Source organism: Myotis brandtii, unplaced genomic scaffold, assembly GCF_000412655.1.
Source record: "Myotis brandtii unplaced genomic scaffold, ASM41265v1 scaffold112, whole genome shotgun sequence".
Taxonomy (NCBI): Eukaryota; Metazoa; Chordata; class Mammalia; order Chiroptera; family Vespertilionidae; genus Myotis; species Myotis brandtii.
Window position 1 is genome coordinate 10,931,456 of NW_005353838.1, and position 24,819 is coordinate 10,956,274.

General features: G+C 36.3%; 1 protein-coding gene across 1 annotated transcript in view; it reads right to left on the reverse strand.

Moving 5' to 3' along the window:
- Positions 1–23,864, reverse strand: part of SESTD1 (SEC14 and spectrin domains 1) — a 65,201-nt gene extending 41,337 nt beyond the window's left edge. Inside the window, exons 1-4 of the mRNA XM_014546426.1 lie at positions 23,785–23,864; positions 20,799–20,907; positions 15,720–15,810; positions 11,328–11,441 (exon numbers count right to left, since the gene is read on the reverse strand). Coding sequence (XP_014401912.1) covers positions 11,328–11,441; positions 15,720–15,810; positions 20,799–20,907; positions 23,785–23,839 — 369 coding nt within the window. The 5' untranslated portion in view covers positions 23,840–23,864. The remainder of the gene's footprint in view (positions 1–11,327; positions 11,442–15,719; positions 15,811–20,798; positions 20,908–23,784) is intronic.
- Positions 23,865–24,819: the final 955 nt, after the last annotated feature.

A 24,819-nucleotide genomic window follows, 5' to 3' on the forward strand; every position in this document is an offset into this window, starting at 1 on the left:
GGCGGGGGGCCCCCCCCCCCCCCCCCCCCCCCGAGTGCACAAATTTTTTTGCACCAGGCCTCTGGTTTATAAATAATATTCTATATAGAACCAAATCTTTTTATAACACTTATCAAATAATGACAATTTTAAAATCAATTGGCTCTTAGATATTAAAGAATTTTTTTAAGGCATGATAATGGGTATTGGGTTATAGTTTTTATGGTCTTTATGTTTTAGAGACACACAATGAAAAATTTATTTACAGATAAATTGAAATATCTTCAATTTCTTTCACTATAATATCCTCAGTTTTCCCTGAGCAACGTGGCTGAGGGTAGGTAAGCATGAGGCAGGAGGGACCATGCATTGATCATTGTTGGAACTAGATGTAGGGATACAGGGAGTTCATTATTTATTTAAAAACTAAAATAAATAACTATACATTTTTCTTTTAAAACAATCTTCCCAGAAAGAAAATACCAGGCCCAGCCAGTTTACAAGTGAGTTTTAAAAATCAAATCAATTTTCAGTAGCTAAAAAGTATTTTATTAAGTAACTATGTTGTGAAAGTTTGTGTGTGATGCTACAAAGTACAGCAGACCTCAAACCAGCTTCAATTCTGGCCCTGCTCCTTACTAGCCCTGAGATTTCTAGCAAGTCATGTGAAGCCTGGAAGCCTCAGTGGTCTCCTCTTGTAAAATCAGTACATTTGTCCTGATGACCTATAAACTACTTGCTTAGCTTCACAGTCTAAGAAGCTTCATTTAAATTTTTTTAAAAAATCAAAGAACAGACCATTTCTTAAATGCTTTCAGATAATAAAAAGAAAGGAAACACCCTCAACTTATTTTGAGACTAAACTAACAGATATCCAAGGATAACTTGAGAAAAGACCATAATAATTTAAATATTTTCGTTAGCCAATATCAAGTGGTAGCAAGGCGTAGAGCAGCAGAAACTCTTATACACAAGTGGATATACAAATTAAAATGCCTCTTTGGGAAACAATTGGGCATTATCTTGAAATTGTAAACATTTCTATAACCTATGCCTAGATATTCTGCAAACAAACAAACAAACAAACAAACAAAAACCTTATACATGTTTATCAGGAGACATATACCTGTATATGTTTATAGAGCATCATTTATAATGGTGAAAGAATGGAAACAAACCAAATACCGATCAACAGAATAAGTATATTGTTTTTATTCATACACTGGAATAACATTCAGCAGTGAGCATGCAGCAACTGCATCTAATGCAAGAATATGCATGACTCTTAGGTAATGAAGAGTGAGAAAAAGCAAGTCAGTGAAGACTAAAATCATGATACCATGTTTATAAAACTCAAAAAACAAATAAAACCAAATATATTATTTTAGAATATCCCTAAATCTACACTAATAAAAGACAAAGATGCTAATTGACTGTACCTTCGCTACACTCATCAGCCAATCAGAAGAGTATGCAAATTAACCCAACAAAGATGGCCGTTAAATTTGCATACTGCAGGCAGATCCTGCTGCGCTGCCCTGCACAGACAGCAGCGGGATCCCCAGCCGCCGCCCACCCCAGCGCGGATCCGGGCCTGCCGTGTGCGACCGAGGGAGACGGGCAGGCACCGTGGGATCAGGCGTGCCATCTGCCACCAGGGGAGTGGGCCTAAGCCAGCAGGTGGTTATCTCCCGAGGGGTCCCAGACTGTGAGAGGGAACAGGTTGGGCTGAGAGATCCCCTCCCCCGCCTCCTGCCAGTGCACAAATTTTTGTGCACCGGGCTTCTAGTATAAATATAAAAGATAAACATTCTGTACTTCACATTTAAGTTTTTAATACACACATACAGAAAGAAAACATAAACAGAAGATGAATAAACACAAATAATTTAAGTGTTCAGGGATGGGGATGGGTGAATGGGATCAGAGAGGGGCACTCAGATTTATTTCACATTCTAGATATTTGAGTTCTTAGGTTATGTGGTAGGTACTCAAGTGTTTGTTTTATTATTAAGCTGCTTCTATACATATACATTTTTTAAAATAGTATGTACCAAATGCCATATTAAAAAAACTAAAAACAGAAAAGAATCATTAGAAGAAGGAAATGACTTATAGAAGAAACAAGATGAGATCTCAACCTCAGACTGGGGAAACAGTACCTCTACTGAGGTAGCAAGCAAGGAGGTTAGAGGTAGAACAAGGAAAATTGGGAGGTGGTAATGACAGGGAAGTTAAGAGTACATATGATTCTTTTTTCCATTAAAAAAATAAAAGAAATAAGATACAGAATATTAGATTACATTTTTGGTTAGTTTAATAACTTCAAACTGTATAATACCTATCTACTTTAAATGGCAATTTAATGTTATCTCTAGGATAAGGAGCTTAGCATATTTTACTATTTAGGTACCAATGGGAGCTAATTTAAAATAAACAATAAAAGAAACACAGAAAACGGTTTTCTCTTAGTGAAGAACTTGTCACAGAGGGCTTTATTTTATCCTCTAGCTCCAATGCAGCTTCTTTAGACTAGTTCTTGGAGACAGACATGATGTTAAACATTCAACAATAAGTGGAGTTAAGCCATAGAAACCATACATGCTGCCACCAACTCCTTTTGGGATCCAGGCAGACACTTCCACTCTAGAAAGATTAAACACAATCAGATCCCAGGGAGGGGCTTCTCCTTTCTCTAAAAATGTCTAGCTATTTATTAACTAAGTATATACTAACAATGTATTTATTCGATGAGGAAGTAAACCACCTGCTAAATTGACCATCAATTCTCATCTGAAAAGATGACATTTCCAAAACACTCTCTCCTGAAAAAAAATGACTGGACAGAAAATAGAATGAATGGAAAACATAATAAATGATCTTTCTGCTCTTTAATTGAGCCTTATTTGGCACAATATTCTATTTAAAACGCTGAAATATCCTTTTAAAAAATCCCTCTATCATGTCCCTCATATTGTAACAACTTTTAATGATGTGCTGTTTATTTTCTAAATAATCATTATTTAATGGAACTTAAATTTATTTATTAAAAGTATTATTTATTGGATTTTATGTATTCCAACATATTTTATATGTTGTAAATATAAAAATAAATAAGGTTCTCTAAAGGAAATAGCTTTTTTGTTTCTGCAATAATCCAGAGACAGCTGTACAACACTTTCATAAAGTGGATTAACAATTTCTGGTTTGTTTCTAAAGTCTTTGTTGACAATACTCTAAATAAATCTACATGTTGTTGCTCCTCTGGTCATAATAGTGCAGAGGGCCAAAGGCTTTACTATAATACCCCCAAGAGTTTCCAAATTCCTTTCTTAAGTTAAACACCATTAAATAACTAGAAGGATCCTAAGCTAGGAGCCAATCATTCCAGGTTTATACCCTAGCTCTGACACAAACTCACTCACCTTGTAGACGTCAACATAAAGGAATTCACTCCTGGCTTATTTCTCCAATCTGCCAAAGAAGCTACATTAAATTATTAATGATGTCTCTTTAAGCTCTAAGAGGACATAATTCTGATCAGCTGTCATCCCATACATTTAACTTGGGCCATTGTTTCTAATATATGACCTGTTCTTGCCCAATGAAGAGCACGTCACTTTCCATCCACTCTGGTTAATCTCACTAAACACACACACACCTTTTTATATTTTCCAGTTCCTAAATCCATAAAATCATTGGCAACAGATTTCAAGTTTAATAAGCCAAAGAAAAAATCTGCAGTTAGTTATATGTGGCAAAGGTTTATTTGCATCTGAATATTTCTTTTAAAGCTTTTTCCTAAAATTAACTTAAATGTAAATAGTACAGATTCACTTTCTTTTATGACATAGAATATATTTAAGGATATACTACAAAAAGGAAGAAAAAAAGATCACTTTGCCAAATCCTTTCAAAGAAAATGAACACTATGAAATTGTTTTAATAGTAAAGTCCTACATAAAACATTACTTTTTCCTTTATTTTATGTTGAGAGGTTAAGACAAATTAAATGAATAAGCATATTTTGTTAAATAGCATATGCAATTGTTCAATAAGTTTGAAGAGAAAAATATTTAACATGTTGTCTTTAACCAAAACTTTTGTGAAGGTTTTCTTTAATCTGAAATCGAATTTATAGAAAAGGCTTAAAACTTGTCTCTCCCTTACTGCCATTCTTCTGTTTGTAACTAGAACACGTATCCTTTCCTAATACAATATTCTTAAAGAACATAACACTGAACTTGTCACTCTCCAGGCACTGAGATATTTTACTTTTTAGTTTACTTATGCTAAGAATGTGTGTGCAAGATTTGGAATTAAAATGTGTCTTGGTAAGTCTTTGCGTACTTAGTACATACTCGTGTGTATATATGTTTATACACATACTATCTCAATGTGTATCTTTGATTGCATTTGTTTGCTGTAGAATATTTTTCTAAGGGAAAATAACTTTCTACAAAAACTGGAAAGAATAGATAGAGAAACATGAAGGCAGTCTTTGGTCCCAGATCTAACATTAGTATGGCCTCAGAAAAAGAACAGGATCAGATGCAGTGATAAAAAGAGATGAGAAGAAAACAATTTAGAATGGTGGCTGGTTATCATACCAGTAAATAACACTTTTACTCTCATGAATGACAATAAAGAATGAGAAGGTAGAGATCCCTTTGATTATTAGTCTCCCAATTTGAGGAAAAGACTACTGCCAGGACGACTTCAATTTTATTTTATCATTTGATAGACAATAGCAAATTATATCAAAATCCATCAACACCATGAGGTAAAATGTTGGCAAAGGACAGAAAGGACCTGAATATCTGAGCTGCTAAAGAAGAAACTGAACAGGTAGGCAACTATTTCAGACACAGGAAGGATGGCTGAAGAAACATTAAGGTGCGCAATGAAAGATGAATATGCAATAGCTGATGAAAAACATTAGAGAAATTAACAGGAAGAACTTCATCTAGAGGAAAAAAAGTAGGAAGAATGATAGGCAAGAAAATGTGAAATCATCTGGGAACAAGGTGTCATTAAAATAACTACTGGGTGTTTATTTGATGAACATGTAGACAGCTGGTAATAAATCCTTGTTATGGATAATTCCATGAGGTAAAACATACTGATGCTTACAGGAACACAAGTACTCATAACAAAGTTATAATGTACTTTCAACAGCCCAAATGATCCAAAATAACACCACGGAAAGTAGTTTTTAATTAAACAAGTATCTACGTTGAATTCAATTTTACATATAGCTCTAAGTATCACTTAATGGCTGGTGCTGAACTGCCCGGTACAGTTGAGTATGTTTGGTGGTATGTGAGGCAGCATTTGAAACTACTCTCACCTCATTAGGACATTAGGCTTTTACTTGGAAAAATGTGCTAGCTGAACCTCTTCAATGCCTAACAGAAAACATGCTGAAACAAGAAGCTTTAATGCTTGAGTTTTAAAAAATCAATCTATGATATCAAATCAAGGCAGACAGGAATTCTCTGTCTTACATTTTATCCTCCAAGATGCATGGTATTACATCACAATTAATTCATAAAGCATGAGACCCAACTGGACACAGCATTTCTGAGCAGATGCTTATGCTTATGCCGGCTATGACAGGCTCCTCACAAAGGGGTCTTCTCCCTCACTCAGTGCCCGTGGCTTTCGTTTCTGAACTACTGGCTCCTGATCACTTTGCATCCTCCTGGAGCAACATTTCCTGGCAGGAGGAGCGGTCCTCCCTGACTGTCTTAAGTACTCACTCACCATGGCAACACCAGGCCTCCTGCTTTCAGCCTTCACTTCCTTCCCTCACTACACTTGTTTCTCTTCCCTGGGATGCATTTCTCATTCAATTATCAGGATAACACCTTTCTTAATGTACATGCTAGCTTATACCCTTCTACTATATCTAGATCACAGTCAGGTCAATAATGACAAAAGCTGAAACATAAAAGTGAAAAACAAAACATCTGACTTCTGCTTAGCATGTAAAAAGGCGGAAAGAGCCCTAGCCGGTCTGACTCAGTGGTTAGAGTGTGGTCCCACAGACTGAAGGGTCCTGGGATCGATTCTGGTCAAGGGCATGTACCTCAGTTGCAGACTGGATCCCTGGCCCTGGTCGGAGCACGTGTGGGAGGAAACCAATCGATGTGTCTCTCTCACATCAATGTCCTTCTACTCTCTCTAAAATCAATGGAAAAAATATCCTTGGGTGAGGATTAACAAAAAAATAGAGATGGAAAGAGCATTGCTCCAATCCTTATAAGAACAACAACAAAACAGTACAAGTTTATCTGAAAAATCACAACTTTTCTTGAATCCATGAAAGTTAAGTTCACAGGGAAACCAATTAACCTGAAATCTAAGGAAAGACTTGCACCTTCAAGGATGGATGGAGCTGAAACACTTGTTTATCTGGAGAAAATGCTAGACTCCATACGAGCCAGGAAAGAATTCAGCTAACATTTGAAATGAAATGCTCAAGGTCAAAAGTGGGCTAGTATCAAAGTTGCAGAGCCCTGGGAGGTGCTGCCACAAGAATTCAAACTCATTTGCAGGCTCCTCTCCACAGACTTGCCAGGGACTCCAGAGGAAGATTGGGAGTAGTTAAGAAACTTCAGCACAGCCTCTCTCAGAGTACAGGCCTTAGAGAAGGCAGCAGCAGCCACTATGGGAAAGAAAGGCATGAAGTTGATGCACAGCCTAGATTCTTCAACTCTTACCTCTCCAAAAGAACAAAAACCTTCAGCTGTAACCGGTTTGGCTCAGTGGATAGAGCGTCGGCCTGCGGACTCAAGGGTCCCAGATTCCGGTCAAGGGCATGTACCTTGGTTGCGGGCACATCCCCAGTAGGGGGTGTGCAGGAGGCAGCTGATCGATGTTTCTCTCTCATCGATGTTTCTGACTCTCCATCCCTCTCCCTTCCTCTCTGTAAAAAATCAATAAAATATATTTTAAAAAAATCTTCAGGTACTCAGATAAGGATGATAGAGTGGCTTTAGGGCACAAGTACTAGTAAAGCCCCACTGCAGCTGGAGGAAGAGAAAAGAAGAACCTTCTATCCTATTGTGGGCAGGAATATATTATGAGCCCAGATTACAGAGGCCCCCTGAAGTTGGGGCACTAAGGGGGCCCTAACCACTGGACTCACCATTACAGAGCTCGCCTAAGACCGAAGCTATATCAGAACAGAGAATGTCCCTCTGATAAACACTGAGTAACAAGTAACAGCAGTCTACTGCTGAGGGAAAGTCAGCAGTGCAAAGAGAAACCTTCTCTGAGACACACAGGTGCAAAGGAAAAACCAAGAGCTGAGGGTGGAATACTAACGGGGTGGGGCAAAAATAGGTTCACAAATGTTATGGAAAATAACACAATAATTAATAAATAATAATACAAGAATAAACTCTGGGTTTTGCAAACTCATAACTCTAAACCTACTTTTGTACCACCCTGTATTATAAAAAGAAACCGCTCTGGCAAACCAGCCCACATCATCAACACAAAGCAGCCAGAGGACTTGAAGCCTGTGGTACACTGAGGAAAACAATAGCAACAACAAAAGCCAACTCAACTCAGCTCAACCCACCAACCCTTCCCGTGCCCCACTAAAAGGCCTTGTAAAAGACAAGATGGGCCCATATGCAAGCACAAATACCATCTGCCTCAATTGCTACTGTCCTAAACAAGATGTCCAAAATCCAACAAAAAATAACAAGGCACACAAAAGGCAAGAAAGAAAACAACCCACTGCCAATAAACAAGCAAACAACATAACCAGAATGAGACAGACCCAGATATAAAAAATGTCAGGTAGGGAATTTAAGATTATTATAATATACTAGAAGCCCGGTGCACGAAACTCATGCACTCGGGGAGAGGGGGCGCCCTCAGCCTGGATTGCAAGAGGGAGCAGGCCAGGCTGAGGGACCCCATCGGTGCACGATCAGGGCTGGGGAGAGATGCAGGAGGTTGGCCAGCTGGGGAGGGACCGTGGGAGGGCTCCAGGGTGTGTCCAGCATGTCTCGCTCAGTCCCGATCAGCCAGACCCCAGGAGCAAGCTAACTTACTAGTCGGAGCGTCTGCCTCCTGGTGGTCAGTGTACATCATAGCAGGCAGTTAACTGGCCTTAACATATCATTAGCATATTACGCTTTGATTGGTTGAATGGCCAACCAGACAACTGGACACTTAGCATATTAGGCTTTTATTATATAGGATGCTAAAGTTTCTCATGGACAAACTGCAGAACAAATGGGGAAACTCAGCAAAGAGTAGACACTACAAGAAAGGGTCAAACATAAATTACAGAAAACAAAAACATGGCAACAGAGATTTAGTAAGTTTGCTTCATTAACAAACTCAACACAGCCAAGAAACAATGAACTTGAAAATGGATCAATAGAAAATACCCAAACTGAAACACATACACACACACACACACACACACACACACACACACACAATAAACAGAACACCAATTTGAAATCACATTATGAACCATCTTGACAGTCATGGATCACTCCGCCCACAATGGCAAACACACATTCTTGTCACATACACAAGGAAATCAAAATAGACCATATACTGTGTCAAAAAATAACTTGCACAAATTAACAATAACCAAAGTCATGAAACATATATTATCAGATAATAACTTGACACAACTGTTAACTCAAATGGATCATAGATCTAAATATAAAACCTAAAATATACGAGACATTTTTTTAAAATATATTTTTATTGATTTCAGAGAGAAAAGGGAGACAGACAGAGAGAGAGAGAATCATTGATCGGCTGCTTCCTACACGCCCCCTACTGGGGATCAAACCCACAACCCAGGCATGTACCCTTGATGGCAATCAAACCCAGGACCCTTTAGTCAGCAGGCTAACGCTCTATCCACTGAGCCAAACCAGCTAGGGCTAAGAGAATCTTTGTGTTAGGCAAAAATTTCTTAGCTACAGCACAAAAAGCCTTGTTCATTAAAAAAAAAAAAAATTGTTAAAGCTGCACTTCAGCCCTAGCCGGTTTGGCTCGGTGGATAGAGCGTCAGCCTGCAGACTGAAGGGTCCCAGGTTTGATTCTGGTCAAGGGCATGTACCTTGGTTGCGGGCACATCCCCAGCGGGGGGTGTGCAGGAGGCAGCTGATCGATGTTTCTCTCTCATCGATGTTTCTCTCTATCTCTCTCCCTTCCTCTCTATAAAAAAATCAATAAAATAATAAAATATATTTTTTAAAAAAGCTGCACTTCATCAAAGTTAAAAACTTCTAGAAACATGCTGTTAAGATCTTGAAAGGCAAATGACAGACTGAGACTTAACATTTGCAAATTACAAAGCTCATAAAAGACCTTTATCCAAATACGTATAGAACTCTCATATTTTAATAGCAAGAAAACAAAGACCATATTTATTTATTTTTAAATGGGCAAAAATGTTTACCACCAAAGAAGGTAAATAATGATATATAAACATTTGAAAATATACTTGTATCTTTAGTCATTAGAGAGATACAAGTTAAAACCAAAATGATACACCTCTACACACCCACTAGAATAACTATAATCTCAACAAACAAACAAAAACTGACAATAATACCAAGTGCTAACAAGAATGGGAATTTCATACTTTGCTGGTGGGAATGCACAATTATACAGCCACTTTGAAATTCTAATTTGGAAGTGTTTTATAAAGTTAAATATATACTTACCATATGGCCCACCAATCCCATTCCTAAGTATTTTACCCCTCAAGATAAAAAATTCATATAAAAGCCTATACAGGAATGTTTATAGTACTTTATTTGTAATCACTAAAAACTGAACACAACCTGGGGAATGGATACACAAACTGTGGTACACCTTCACAATGGAATACTATAACTAAATAATAAGAACTATCAATACAACATGGATGAATCTCAAGTGCAAATGCGTATGTGAAAAAAGACAGATTAAAAATGTTACATACTGTGTCATTCCACTTCTATGACATTCTAGAAAAGGCAAAACTATAGGGGCAGAACACAGTTCAGTAGTTGTCAGGGACTAGAGATGGAAGAAGGAGTTGACTACAAAGAAGCGTGATGGAAATTTTTGGAGTGATGAGATATTTCCTGATTGTGATGTGGTTACATACCTCTGTTTATGTTTGTCTAAACTCTCAAAACTGTACACTAAAATGGATAAGTTTTATTGCTTGTAAATCATAACCTAATATTTTCTTTAAGTGAAGAAAAAAAAAATCACTCATTTTAAGACATTCCAAGCTACCTCATTTAAGAATTAACCAGGCTAGCCCTAACCAGTTTGGCTCAGTGGATAGAGCATCGGCCTGCGGACTCAAGGGTCCCAGGTTCGATTCCGGTCAAGGGCATGTACCTTGGTTGCGGGCACATCCCCAGTGGGGAGTGTGCAGGAGGCAGCTGATCGATGTTTCTCTCTCATCGATGTTTCTAACTCTCTATCCCTCTCCCTTCCTCTCTGTAAAAAATCAATAAAATATATTTTTTTTTAAAAAGAATTAACCAGGCTTTCTTAAATCTTTCTCAGACACCTTAGCGACCTTTCCTCCAGACCAAACATCCACTGACACTGATTTTATTGAAAATAAACATGTGTTATAGTATAGCAAGGTCCAAATGGGTCTTAATTGTCTGACTTGTACAAACACTGAAGGCTCTATATTCTATAGGGTAAGAGTTGGGCTTTGTACACCTTGCAAAGCTTCCATATTTTATTTAACCGATATAAAGTTTAGTATCTATCAACTCTCCTACTAGGAAGCTGGGATTAACAGGTTGTGGAAGGAAAAATATGACAGAATTGTTTAAATTTCTATTTCATCTTTGGACTTCTTCCTGATCTACAATAAGATGTACTTTCATGCAAGGAAAGTGAGAGGGAGAGAGAAATGTCAATAGGAAAGGATGGGTAATGGTGTTCATGTATCAAAACCAAACCAGATACTAAAAAATAAAAATTAAAAAAAATTGGCATATCATATAAAATATGCTCTGACCTCAATTACAAAATGTCTACAATTTCCTAGTATGACTTAAATGTCCTGTAGTAATTCACAGAAACTTTTTGACTAAAAAGTTTCTACTTATTCAAAGGAGTTAACAAAGAGTGATATAAATGAAAATAAGAAAGCATTTGTGGTCTTTGACAAAGCGCCATAATTCATTCAACAAGTATCTGAATGCTGACTATATACTTACTGATCATTGCTTAGGCACTGAGGAAGCATTACTTACACACTGCATAGTATCCAAAGCTGCACAAACAAAACAATACCAGCAAACGCTATATTTAAAGATATAACACACTCCTATATTTACCTCAAAGCCAAGTCTATCCTTTTCTTTCCAAAAGCAAAAATGTGTTACTTTCTTATCCCAGAATTCATCTGGCTTTACCACACAAACAAGGGACACCTCAGCTGGAACAACATTCTGTAAAATATAAAAAAATAATTATAAATTATACATGTAAAATGAATAGTTTATTAAAGTTATAAATTATTAGATATTCATGATTAGGCTGAGTAGTTAAGAGACCTTTGGAAAATAATTAAAATAATAAAGTAGAAGAAATACTCCAAACTTCAAAACATATATGGCAATAACGAAATACTTGAAAGATAAGCTGACTCAGAAAAGATTACAGTATTCCATTGTGAAGATAAACAGCAATACACATAGTACATGTTAGTTATTTTTGTTTTACTGAATCTCTCAAACAGGAATATGTATAGATTAAACTGCAAGACAATTTTTAGTTGGAAAATTATAAAATTTCTTTTTTCTAACCCAATTTTCTTGGAGAAATTCTTCAAATAATGTAAAATCTATTTTCTCACAAAATAAGTTTCTTACAGGTCACTATACAAAAAAGATTCTGCATGATTATTAACTTAACAAGGACAAAGCTAATCTCTGACAAATACAATTTCACATTTAATAGATATGGTTATTCATATTACCTAAAAATGGAAATTAACATTTATCCATGTATAAATATCCCATGTATATTTTATCAGCAAGCTCCTTATATATATCTTAAATTTGCCCGTTTCTATGACCTACACTGCTAATATCCCAAACTAGTCAGCCTTTGAAATATTCTCTACCTCTTACCAAGGTCTAGAAGGCCCTCCAGGGCAGTGACCTCTCAAGACCTCATCTCATACCTTTCTCCTCAGCTCACTCCTCCCCCACAGTTATGCTGGCCTTGCTGCTCCTGGAATGTAAGAAGTCTATTCCCACCTCAGGACTTTTGCCTTGATGTTTCCTGTCTGGAATGTTCTTTGTCCCATATCAGAATGCTCCCTCAGTTCATATAGGATTCTACTCTAATATTCCCTCTTCACTAACCACCCTACCTAACATAGCACCACTGGCTCAGTCTCCTTTTACCACTGCATTTTTCTTCCTAGTATTTACCACTATCTGATGTTTCATTATTTAGTAATTTTCCTGCTTATTGTCTAACTCTTCCAGTAGAACATAAGCTGCCCAATGGCAGGTACCTTATCTATCATGTCACTCCTATGTGCCTGGCATATAGAGGATATTCCATATATATATATTTATTGAATAAATGAATTTGCATTAATAAGTGGCTTTCATCCTCCCAACTTTACAGAAGAATAAACTGAGCTTCAGAGAACTAAAGTAACTTATCCATAATAAGAGTTAAGTGATGGCGCTGTAATAGAAACCAGGCCTGTCTGACTCTAAAAAAGTTCTACCACACCATTTCAAATCTTCTAGACCAGGGGTCAGTAAATTCTTTCTGAAGGGCCAGATAATAAATATTTTAGGCTTTGCATGCAATACAGTCTATGTTGCAACTATTTAAAATTCTGTCCCTGTAGTATAAAAGAAGACATAAGCAATATGTAAACAAATGAGTGTGGCTAAGTTCCAATAAAACTTTATTTACAAACTCCAGGAACCAACAACCACAAATTTATATTCTACACCATAAATGGCATAACTGAATAATGATAATATAATAATAATAATAATGTTATTATTAATTAGGGCGCCACAAAGACCTTCCTACTTAAAACATGGCACTGGACACATCACAAACCTAGTGTTCCCTGCAACGACTGGGCTGTGAATAAACTAAGTACAATATTTTATTAATTTCCATTTTATTAAAAATCAAAATCAAAACATTTATCAGAGGGCCAAGAAGTTTAAGGTAGATTAAAGTTTATTCATATACTGACTAGTGAAAGATTATTATTTCAAAATCATTAAATATTAAAGCTGTGAGAAACAAGAGAAACCAAGCCACCCCTCTGAGAGAATATTAGCCCTAGGGAGAGCCAGCACTAAGTTCTGGGCTCCCAAACAACTGATACCAGTACCTTCTGAAATAAAAGCAATGAGAGACTTCGTATGTAGAAAATGTTTAACTAGGAGCAAACAACAGGCCATTGCAATTTCTGAAAATGTTAACTATTAATAAATCCAAAAGTTGTTAAAATACCTATCAGAAAAGAAATCATAAGAAGGGATTAAATCAGCCATTGATTGTTCTTCAGAACTGCCACTGATCAAAGTCCAGTTCAGACAGCAAGTCCCAGTGCATCTGTGACACAGTTGAATAACAGGATGAAAGGAAGAACACAGGTCATAATTAATGGATTTCTCACCTAATAGTTATTTTAACAACTTTGACAGAGAAGAGTTCATCTTCAGTGATTGGAATTTAACAATGCTGGGAACATATTTGACAGGAAAAGTAATGGTAGGGCACTAATCTGTGCTCTGTTAAAAACTGATCCTCAGGAGGCTATGTTTTTTTCAATACAATGGAGTGATTCTTTTTTATTTTTCCAAATTTTTATTTATTAATTTTAGAGAAAAAGGGAGAAAGTAAGAGTAAAACCAATTTTTGTTGTTCTGCTTATTTATGCACTCATTGTTTGATTCTTGAATGTGCCCTGACTGGGGACAGAACCCACAATTTTGGCCTATCAGGACAATGCTCTATCCAACTGAGCTACCTGGCCAGGGCCAAAGGAGTGATTCTAATGGTGAAGGTTTAGACCAAACAGTTAATAATAAGGAAATGGGTAGATAATTTGGGGACCATCTCAGATATATCACCTGGAAAATATAAACTTTGTAAGGGATAAAGCTAAGACCATGCTTAGGACCTGATAAGTTCCAATCGTGGCTCTTTCCATTTTCACTACAAGAACCTCACTAAGTTATTTAAAATCCTTGAACCTCAGTTCACTTTTGGGGATAATAGAACCTGCTTTCCAAGGCTCTAAGAATAAAGTTCAACGAGATAATTTATATAGCAAGCTTAGTACGGTACTCGAACTCTAGTAAGCACTAAAACTGAAAAATAAATTACCAGTTTCCACACCTTGAATTCCTTTTCCTAATTATCCCAAATAAAAGCTGTAACATTGAGTCATTCTCCTTGTTAATTAATTTTTTAAATTACACTCCTTTCTACAAAATCCTGAAGCAGCTACCAATTATTTCCTAGTTCATTTAAAAGTCTTGATCTTGCTTTAAATATCACTGATATTTACCTAACTGAATGTTCACTATCCCATGTAACTGCCAACTTTTCTTTCCCCCACACTGGCCTGCCATCAACTCCCTTCAGTGTGTTTGCTTTGTTTTTGAGCTATCTCTAAAGTCAGTGTGCTGCCAAAAATGCTCTTTTCACTTTCTTTCATTTAAATTATACAATCTCTTATATATCACTCACTTAATTTTTACCTTCTCTAGAAGCCCTTCTGAGGAAACCCAGGTAAGAGCAATCTGGCCCTTTCAATTATTCAAATATTTTATTTTTCCATTTCTGATCACAGTATCCTCAACACGCTTCTAATACATCAACAAATGTTTACTAAGTTCCTACTATATGCAAGGGACCATGTATGTATTCTGTGAGGAGCACAAGACAATATAAAACACAAGACTAGAATCAGATCACGGCCTGTATAATTGCAGCTGTTTAACAAATGCTAATTTGTGAGCTGCTAGCGTCCTTGGGGACACAGCTGTTAAGTACAGTTCTGGATTAGAAAGAAATAGACCAGTGGTCGGCAAACTGCGGCCCCTTGAGTGTGGCTCTTCCACAAAATACCACGTGCGGGCTGGCGCGTACAGTGCATTTGAAACTTCGTGGCCACACTCAAGGGTCCAAAGAGCCACATGTGGCTCAGGAGCCGCAGTTTGCCGACCACTGAAATAGACCATCTTGATTCCTGGTGCATTGTGGAGGAAAGGGGGGCGGAGGGGATCAGAAGGGAGACATTTATCAAAACTACCTAAGAAGCTTTTGCAGAATAGAATTACCCATTCCTACTCCCTACCTGTAGTATCAAAATGGGGTGGAGTAGGGATGACGCAGATATTACAGCCTGCAAAAGCTCCCAGGTGAATCTGATAATGTCTCCCCTCACACTTTTACCCTGACTGGCCTACTGGCTTAAATTATTTAAACATGACATTATTTTTGATCATTTACAAACCTTTGGAATAGGGCTGACATTTATTTTACTCCTCAAAGTCAAACCTACAAGAATTGAATTGAATGTATCAAACCAATAGTTAGCTGTGCATTTCAGAGCTCAGTCGCTGCTGGGAAGCCTGGGCACAGTCCTATAAATGAAATGCATTGGCCATTATCACCTTATCTGTTGTTGTAAAATAAAACCATTTTCTGATAGTCAAAAATAAAATTACCTGTAGCATTAAGACTACTGTTTTCACCACATTCCACTGTGATTTTCTGCCATCCACAATCACGGTAAATCCTCTAGCCTTACACTTTTCACTGAAATGAAACAAAACTACAAAATATTAAAATAAACTTCATATTTTATTCTTCACAATTCTAAATAAAGTTCACATCTTAATTGTATATGGAGCAGCATTAATCTCACTTGGTTTGGTTTACATTGTCAACAAGACTGTATCATTTGAGTTTTCTCAAGCAATTTATTTTTCTCATTTCAAGAAATCAAAGTAACCTTCAAATAGTCTCACTGGTCTCTTAATTTCTTCATCTATAAAATGGGATCACAATGAAGTAGGTAACTAATGACTGCCAAGTGCACACGTAATTCTCGTCTCTTCTTTCTGTCTGGAGTATAAGGTTTGTAAAGTGATACTGTAAAACAGGTAGAAAACGAAGTAAGCTATTACTGAACCATTGGAAATGGGTCTCTTTGTGTTCTTTTGGAGAAAACTAATGAGATGAGGTAGCATTCAGTGTGCCCAGTAATTCAAAGCTTGAATACAGCATTTCTAACCCACCTTTGCTCTCATTTTGCACTCTCCGTCACGTGACCAGCAAAATATTATGTTGTGTGTTGGAAAGTGTTATTGCTATATATTACCTATGACTCAAGAACTTACTAACACTTTCCAGAAGCCTACCCTAGTAAAATGCAACTATATGAAAAAAACTCCATTCGAAAACCAAGCCACATAGCTCTATTATTATTGTTGTTGTTGTTGTTTTACTTATAAAATCAATTGGATGCAGGGATCTCAATTACCCTTCCTCCAATACAGTGGAAGAAACTACCTCTTTGCTTAGCAGAGCAAGGATTTATAGTGAAACCTCTCCCCACTCAAAGTTTTCCCAATTGTGTACATTATAGGAAAGGTAAACAGCAGACCCTTTCCTGAGATTTAAATCCAACAGTTGAGGGGATTTTCCTAATCCTCCCTTAATCCCTCTAAGAATTCACAATAGCCTCAAGGCAGTGGTTCTCAACCTTCCTAATGCCTCGACCCCTTAATACATTTCATGTTGTGGTGACCCCCAACCATAAAATTATTTTCGTTGCTACTTAATAACTAATTTTGCTACTGTTATGAATCGTAATGTAAATATCTGATATGCAGGATGTATTTTCATTGTTCGTGACCCACAGGTTGAGAACTGCTACTCAAGAGAGTTCTTGGAGAAGTGATGTCCAATTCTAATGAAAAACAGTAAGATCATAAGAATGATATTGCTAAAGGCAGGAACAGAACCTGAGCTTCCAAAATAAGAGCAAGAAGTATGCAACAGGTGAACAAATTGAATCATATGATCATATAAAAAAACTTGCACACAAATGTTCATAGTAGCATAATTCAAAACAGCTAAAAGCAGAAATAACCCAAATGTCCATCAATTGATAAATGGAAAAACAAAATGTGATAATCCATACAATGAAATATTATTCAACCAGAAAAAAATAAAGTACTGACACATGCTATATAGCATAGATAAACCTAGAAAAGAAGACAGACACAAAAGTCCATGTATTATATGGTTCCATTTATATAAAATATCCAAAATGGGCAAACCCACAGAGACAGAAGAAAGAAAATTAGTGGTTACCAGAGGCTGGAAGGAGGGGAGGAAGGGGAGTTCCTGCTAATGGGTATAGGGTTTCTTTTTAGGCTGATGAAAATGTTCTGTAATTACAGTGTGATGGTCACACGACCTTGTGAATATACTGAAACCTGCTAAATGGTACCCTTTTAAAGGGTATGTGAATTTCATGGTATTTGAATTATATCTCAGTAATTATGCATCTCGAATGCTGAAGTGTTCTATTTTTGGATTTTGTATTACAAAATATAGGACCTACTAGTATTGTTGGGGGGGCAATATAACAGTCACTTCTGGATTAGCAACAATACATAAAGACTTACTGGGAAAGCAAATCTGACATCTAATTGCTGGTTATGGGATCAGGTAAGGAGAAAATTCCTGGAGTTCCCTACCAACAAGACATCTAGGAAGACCACTATGACCCAGGGAGGACAAAAGCCCAAGAGAGACCAGCTGGAGAGGGTAGCTGGCTGTTGAGTGGTTTTCACAGAAGTGGCAGCAAGTCAGGGACTTCCAATGCATTGTGGGAATTTGCAGGAGGAAGAGCTAAGACACAGACTGCTTAGTAGAGGGCCTTTCCTGGTTGGGACTAGAGCAGTGATTCCCAAAGTGGGCGCTACCGCCCCCTGGTGGGCGCTGCAGCGATCCAGGGGGGCGGTGATGGCCATAGGTGCATTTGTTTTAACTTTTTTTGTATTACCTTTCTATTCTGAGTTCAATAAATAGTTTCATAATTTCAAACTTCAATGTTTCTAATTTACACCTTTCTTTACTATATTTTACGAAAAAGGTAGAAACATTAATACATATATCTTTCTGTTTAATTGCTATTAAAATTTAAAAAAAATTAATTTCCAGGGGGCGCTGAGTAATATTTTTTCTGGAAAGGGGGCGGTAGGCCAAATAAGTTTGGGAACCACTGGACTAGAGCCAAGAGAAGTGAACCAACCCATAATTTGGTATTTTCTTCTCACTGAAAATTTTTAAAAAATTAATTTCCACGGGGCGCTGAGTAATATTTTTTCTGGAAAGGGGGCGGTAGGCCAAATAAGTTTGGGAACCACTGGACTAGAGCCAAGAGAAGTGAACCAACCCATAATTTGGTATTTTCTTCTCACTGGCATCTGCATGTCTCAGACACAGGTTACACAACCCATTTTGTTAAAGAAGTTTTACATAGGCTTTTATATTTCAAAGCACACTCTAAATTAATCTGTATATTAAGACAAAGAAAGTAATGAAGCTTGCAAATACCATCTGCAGTGATCTTAAGGGCATGAAATATTCCAAATTTATCTTTTGAGGTACTTAAAAACACCCTTAATCATAATTTTCTCACATTTTACTGAAATAGATAATGAAAACACACACAATCCAAAGACACTATTTCAACTACTTCAAGGGAGAAGGTGTTTTTTTGTTGTTGTTCTTTAACTTCATTCCTACAAGTGGAGTGACAGTTTAAACTGTTTTTAACAACATACATAATTTAGAAGCATGTTATGTTCTTTATAAATGGCGTGTTGAAGGAGCTGCAGTGCTATACTAATAAATTCCTATACTACCATTAACATGTTTATATTTTAAGAACAATAACAACAACAACAACAAAAAACTATTAAAATCCTGCCTCCTTGTTCCTACTCTATTAAGAGCCTTTCGAGGGCGAGGTGACTCCGTTAAACAGGCAGTAAAAGAGAAGAGACTCCTCAACAAGCTCACTCACTCTATTTGCCAAAGGATTTCCAGAGCTCAGTGTTCTGTTGCTCTTAAAAATTTCTCTGATTACTATGAAGGGCTCCTTCTCCTCCACTCACAAAGCTCTGCTTATACTTTTATAATGGCACTAATTTCACTCATGCTTTTATTATAATTATTGTTTATAATTTCTTCATTAGATAATATGCTCTCAAAAAAGCAAGAATATTATCTTACTGATATCTTGGCAGCTTCCAGCACAGTGCTTTAAATACAGAGGCCCTTTAAAAATGTAACATGATTCAATCAAATCACTCCTCAGTCAGAATGCAGCAATGGCTTGCCTTCTCATTCAGAACTTAATGGCCTGCAAGGTCCTCTATGACCTGACTGACTCCAGCCTCTCTCTCTAATCATTCTTCCAGAACTCTATCCCTCTCAAACTGCTCCAGCCACCTTACTGGTCTCACAGGCTGAGACTGCTTCTGCCTCAGGGCCTTCGCACTTCCTGTTCACTCTGTCTTCAATGTTCTTTCTTAATGCTCTTTCATCAGACATCTATAGGTCCTTTTCCTCAATTCAATCACATCTGATAAAATCTTACCATTTTGTAAAATATTGACTTACCTACCCTTTCCAAGCCATCTCTCTCTTAACTCTAGTGTTCATAGCCTTCATGAACATCTAATATACTGTGTATTTATTTGTAATATTAGTTTGCCCATTAAGGAATAAGGCTGATAAGGGCAGGGACTGGGTCTGCTTTGTTCACCCATTTCCTCAGTACCTAGAACAATGAGGAGTTCATTGTAGGACCTCATTCATTTACTGAGTGACTAAAGACTTACGACCTTAATGTCTGTGTAATTTTTGGCAAGTCATTAAACCTCTGTGCTCTGATGTTTCTTCTGTAACATAAATGAGTTTTCTACAACTAGGAAGAACCAATTTAAAATCTAAATTTGAATTTTTAAAAAATTGAAAATTTGAGAAAAATGGAAAGGTAACTTCTGTACATGTTGGAACTCTATAGAATCAGGCATAACCTGGAGACATTTTTCAAAATTCTGATGCCTGGGAGTTGACCTCCAGAGATTCTGATCCAGTTGTTTTTGGGAGGCATACTCAAGAAACTTCAGCCCCCAAATATCACCGATGGGAGGAAAAGTTGAGGAGAGGACTTTTTTTGTTTTCCTTGTTGTTGAAATGAAGGATAGGCTCAAGCAAATAGAAACGTGTAAGTTTTGTCTTCACCCAAAAAATATAAAAATTAAAAATCCAAAGACCTTTGAATTAAAATATAAATATTTTTTTCATTTTTTAAAACAAGAATGTTTTAAACTCTAAAAAGCCTTCACTCAATAAATTAAAATCTGCAGATGTACTTGTATCTATATAGTGAGATAACTAAATAAAAGATACTTTCTATTCAACACATTTCTCTAAGTTTTCTCAAGTTGCATGATATATAAATACTCAATCTTCATGTTCCTTAAAAGTTGACAGTACATACATTTTGGAAATCTGTATATTATTCAGTGCCTGAAGAGCATAAAAAGAATATTTTATCTGTTGTGGTTTCATAAATTACTGATTCTAGTGTTTTTAATTATAACTTCACTGCTAATAAAAGCAGATAAGATAGCAAAGTATATTTTAACAATAGCAAGAATCATTAGTAAGTGAATGAAGACATATTGAGATTTAAGAAAAGACACCTTAAGAGTCACCTTGGAATGCTGAGTAGATAGTCTAAGGTGACACTCAGCTCATCCATATTTGTCTGTTCCAAGCATAATGGAATTGTCAGAATGAGGCCACTTCGTCTGTCCTTTCCTCCTATTAAAGAAAAAAAAAGCTAAATTTAACATGTAATAGATATTAAAGCACTAAACAAATAATATATATTTAGATTCAATGCTACCAAAATGATTACAAGTTTAAGACATCAGTAAAAAAAACAACAACTACCTAATGGCTATTTATTTTATACACTGTAAATGTCCATAGTAGTATAGCAAAATTATATAAAATTTAGAAAAAAATTCACCCATGAAATTTTCCCTTATACATAGCAATTATCAGTTTAATTTTCTTCTTTCTAGTCTGCTTCTTAATTTAATCAACTTATCAAACACCTATTGTGAGCCCAGCACAATAAGCATTTATAAATAAAATTAAATCAACCTAAGAAAAGCTTTAAGCCATAAGAAATAACAGTATGAAATATGACAGTTTATTTATTAGGCTGCGTTATAAAAATGATTAAAGAAATTGAGAAAATTATAGGAGCTGTGATAAATGTGGAATGTTTCCTAGGACAGACTTAAGAAAATGATAGAATTTATAAACCAAGCCAAAAGAGCATTCTGTGATGAGGACTGATATGAGTTAATGCACAAAGGTCAGCTAGACATTCTTTGTTCATGAGGCAATAAAGAGAAAGTCCCTGCCCAGCTGAGAAGAGTGTATGGGACCTGGATATGTTCAACTCCTATTCAATTTTCCATTAGCATTAAAATGTACTAATACTTTTATACACACAGAGCTTCTTTGAAAGTTCCCCATATGACTAACTTTTCACTCTGAAGCCTTTCTGATGCAACTGACACTTGTGGCCATTTTAGAAGCCTAAAAACCAGCAGATTCTACTGGAAACTATTCTATATGATCTAAAACAGGGGTGGGAACCTTTTTTCTGTCATTTGTATATTTATAACATCATTACAGGTCATACAAAATTATCAACTTAAAAATTGCCTGCTATATTTAGTCAAACATTTAATTAACTCCCCAATGCCTTGACGGGGCCAAACCAAATGATTTCACGGGTCTTATATGGCCCGCCAGCTGGACGTTCCCCACCCCTGATCTAAAAAGTGTGAACAAGATGACTGCTATGAGTGGCATAAGTGCAATTCTTGATGTACCGAACCATAGAGGATCCTTTTATTAGGTTAGCCATATAAATTACTGATATTCAACCATTTTATTTAACCTCAATAAATGGTAATTTCAAGTGATTCAACTTAATAGATAATCAATTGAGACTTTCAATTGCACATTTTTTTTTTTGTCTAGAATGTAAGTTTTAAAAAAACAGATTGCATCCATGGTTTTCTAACTCTATTCCCTGAATGATTTTGGTTTTAAAAGTTTTTCTCTATTTTTAAACAAGTTTGAAAATCAAGTGTTAATTTAATGGTTAAAATAATTAATGGTCAATAGAGAAAATCAAGAGGGGTGGGCTAAGAGATGCTTCATTTTCTCCTCAAAAAATGTTAATCTTTATCCCTACATTAATAAGATGAAAGACAAGCTAGGATGCAGGGTATTAAAAAAAAGGTTATCATATCTGGACTGTAGCATGCGGACCCACTGTGGAATTGTCTTCAGAGGACAGGTCTAACATTCAGAACTACATTTAACCTTATGCCCTCAAGCTTTCACTATCAAACAATAAAGCAATCACTGGTACAAACACAAAAGAGGGCAGAAGCTGACAGGAAAAAGACTTTCAAGATAGGTAAGGTCAACAGTCAAATGTTGCACAGAGACAAGTGTCATAAGGAAACAAAATATCAGTGATAAAGATTATAAAAGAATAATAATATCCACTCTTGGCAACGGTGTGGAGCAACGGGCATTTTGAAACAATATTGTTAGAGGGCAATCTGACAAAACCTCACACACATTTAAATGTAAATTCTCTTTAGCAGGCCCACTTACAGAAATACACACTACTGAACTGGTACAAAATGCACCAACTATGAATGAAAATGTTTCCTACAACACCTTTCGTATCAGAAAAGAATGGAAAATTGTAAGTGTCAACTGGTAAGGGAAGAGGATTCTTCATAAAAAGGAAATGCATGTTAATAAATAAGGAAACAATAATACTAATAGACAATATCTTATTTGTCCATTATACTACCCTAGAAAAACACGCCAATTTACAGAGAGCTGCAATATGCTTTGAAATAAAAAGACATTAGTAGCCTAAATATCAAGAAAATTCTGATAGGATCTAAAGAGTAAGAAAGAAAAAGCGAGATAACATAATACAAATAACCCTAAACAGGCTGGCCACAGTAGCTGTTCTAAAGCATGTGCTAATTTACTCAGTGATCCAGAATTCCAGAAAAATCACTACACCCAATGTACCCACCACTGCTCTCACACTGATAAAATATCTCGCAGTTTCTCTGACTCTTCTTAGCTGATACAGACATTGCGCTAATAACTGAAGGTAAACCAAGCCTGTTTAACCAAGTTCAAACAGCAAAAACTGAAAGCTGTGTAACTGATATTTCATAATTCCCTCAGCACATTGAAACCTTCTCATAGAAAGATGGAAGACAAGCTAGGATGCAGGGTATCATAAAAACGAATTACTCTGTTTTAGAAACAATTATTTAGATGCTATTTAGTCAATTATTCTTAGACTGTATCAATTATTTCATTTTCATGTAAGAAGTGAGACATCATGACATCTACCCTGTGGAGATCATTTTACCAAATTACACAACAGATAAAAATTGGCCTGCCAAGAAACAACAGTGACAGATTTGGCTTGCATAGCTATCCATTCTGATTAAAAGATGCTTCAGAAATACCTCTGAAACAAAAATCTCAGAAAAATGAAGTGCATTTCTGTCAAACTTATAAAAAAACAAGTTTATACATCAAAAACTTCCAATTTTAAAGAAAACATACCTGAAAGGAAGGCTAGTTTTTTCTTCAGAATGGGTAATATTACCGAGGCCTCCATTTTACTCCAGTAAACTTCCTCACGTCTGAAAACACAGAAAGTTAAATATCAACCACAAGATGGTAATTACTCCATAAAATATATACTTATGATGGCTTATTCCAGGATTTCCAAATCTCAACATGACATATACTTTGAGTCGTATCATTTATTTATTTTTTGTAAGAAGCTGTCCTGTGCATTGTATGATATTTGGCAGCATTCTCTATTCAATAAAATACCAAGAGCACTGCCCGTTTTAGATTGTTACAACCAAAATGTCTCTAAAACACTGTCGAACATTCTCTGGCAGGCAAAGTTACAGCCAGTTGAGAATCACTGTCTTCTCTGTTTTTCAGAGCAATACTCTTGGGCTAGAAAAGTGTCTAGTACATTGTAGTAACTCAATAAATTAATCTGTTGAAATTTAAAAAAAATGAATCAATTAATCAAACAGGTAGTCATCTTTCTACTGGTCTCCTTATTAATTATATAACTTAATTCCAAATACCCAATTCTTTCAGTTTCACTATTAAATGGCTTTCTCAGATTTTTCATATTTTTTTATTTCTCCATAATACATGGTAACACATCTTTCCCTCATGTTTATTACCTCAAGATATTCCTTAATGCACTGTTTCAATTTTTGCCCCCCACTGTAAACTATCTCCAGCTCTCCACATTTTGTATTTTTAAATTATCCAAGGGAAACTATGATTAGCCCAGTAGATCTCTTTGTACCAAGTCAAAAGTCAATGTTCTTGGTTTGGTTTTCTAGTGTCCACTTGGCCACAGCCAGGGGTTATGGCTAAATACAAAGAGTCACCATCCATCCAGCAAGGGCTAAGGAACAAGATAGTTTCCCTTAAACGGGAGCTTTAGCATGGCAGGCATCTGAAGGCTTGGCCAGCTCTGTTTACTACCAAAAAAGGATTTCAAGGCAAGCGGGACGTTTAAAACAAGACAAAATAAGAAAATCGAACATTCAACTATATTATCCA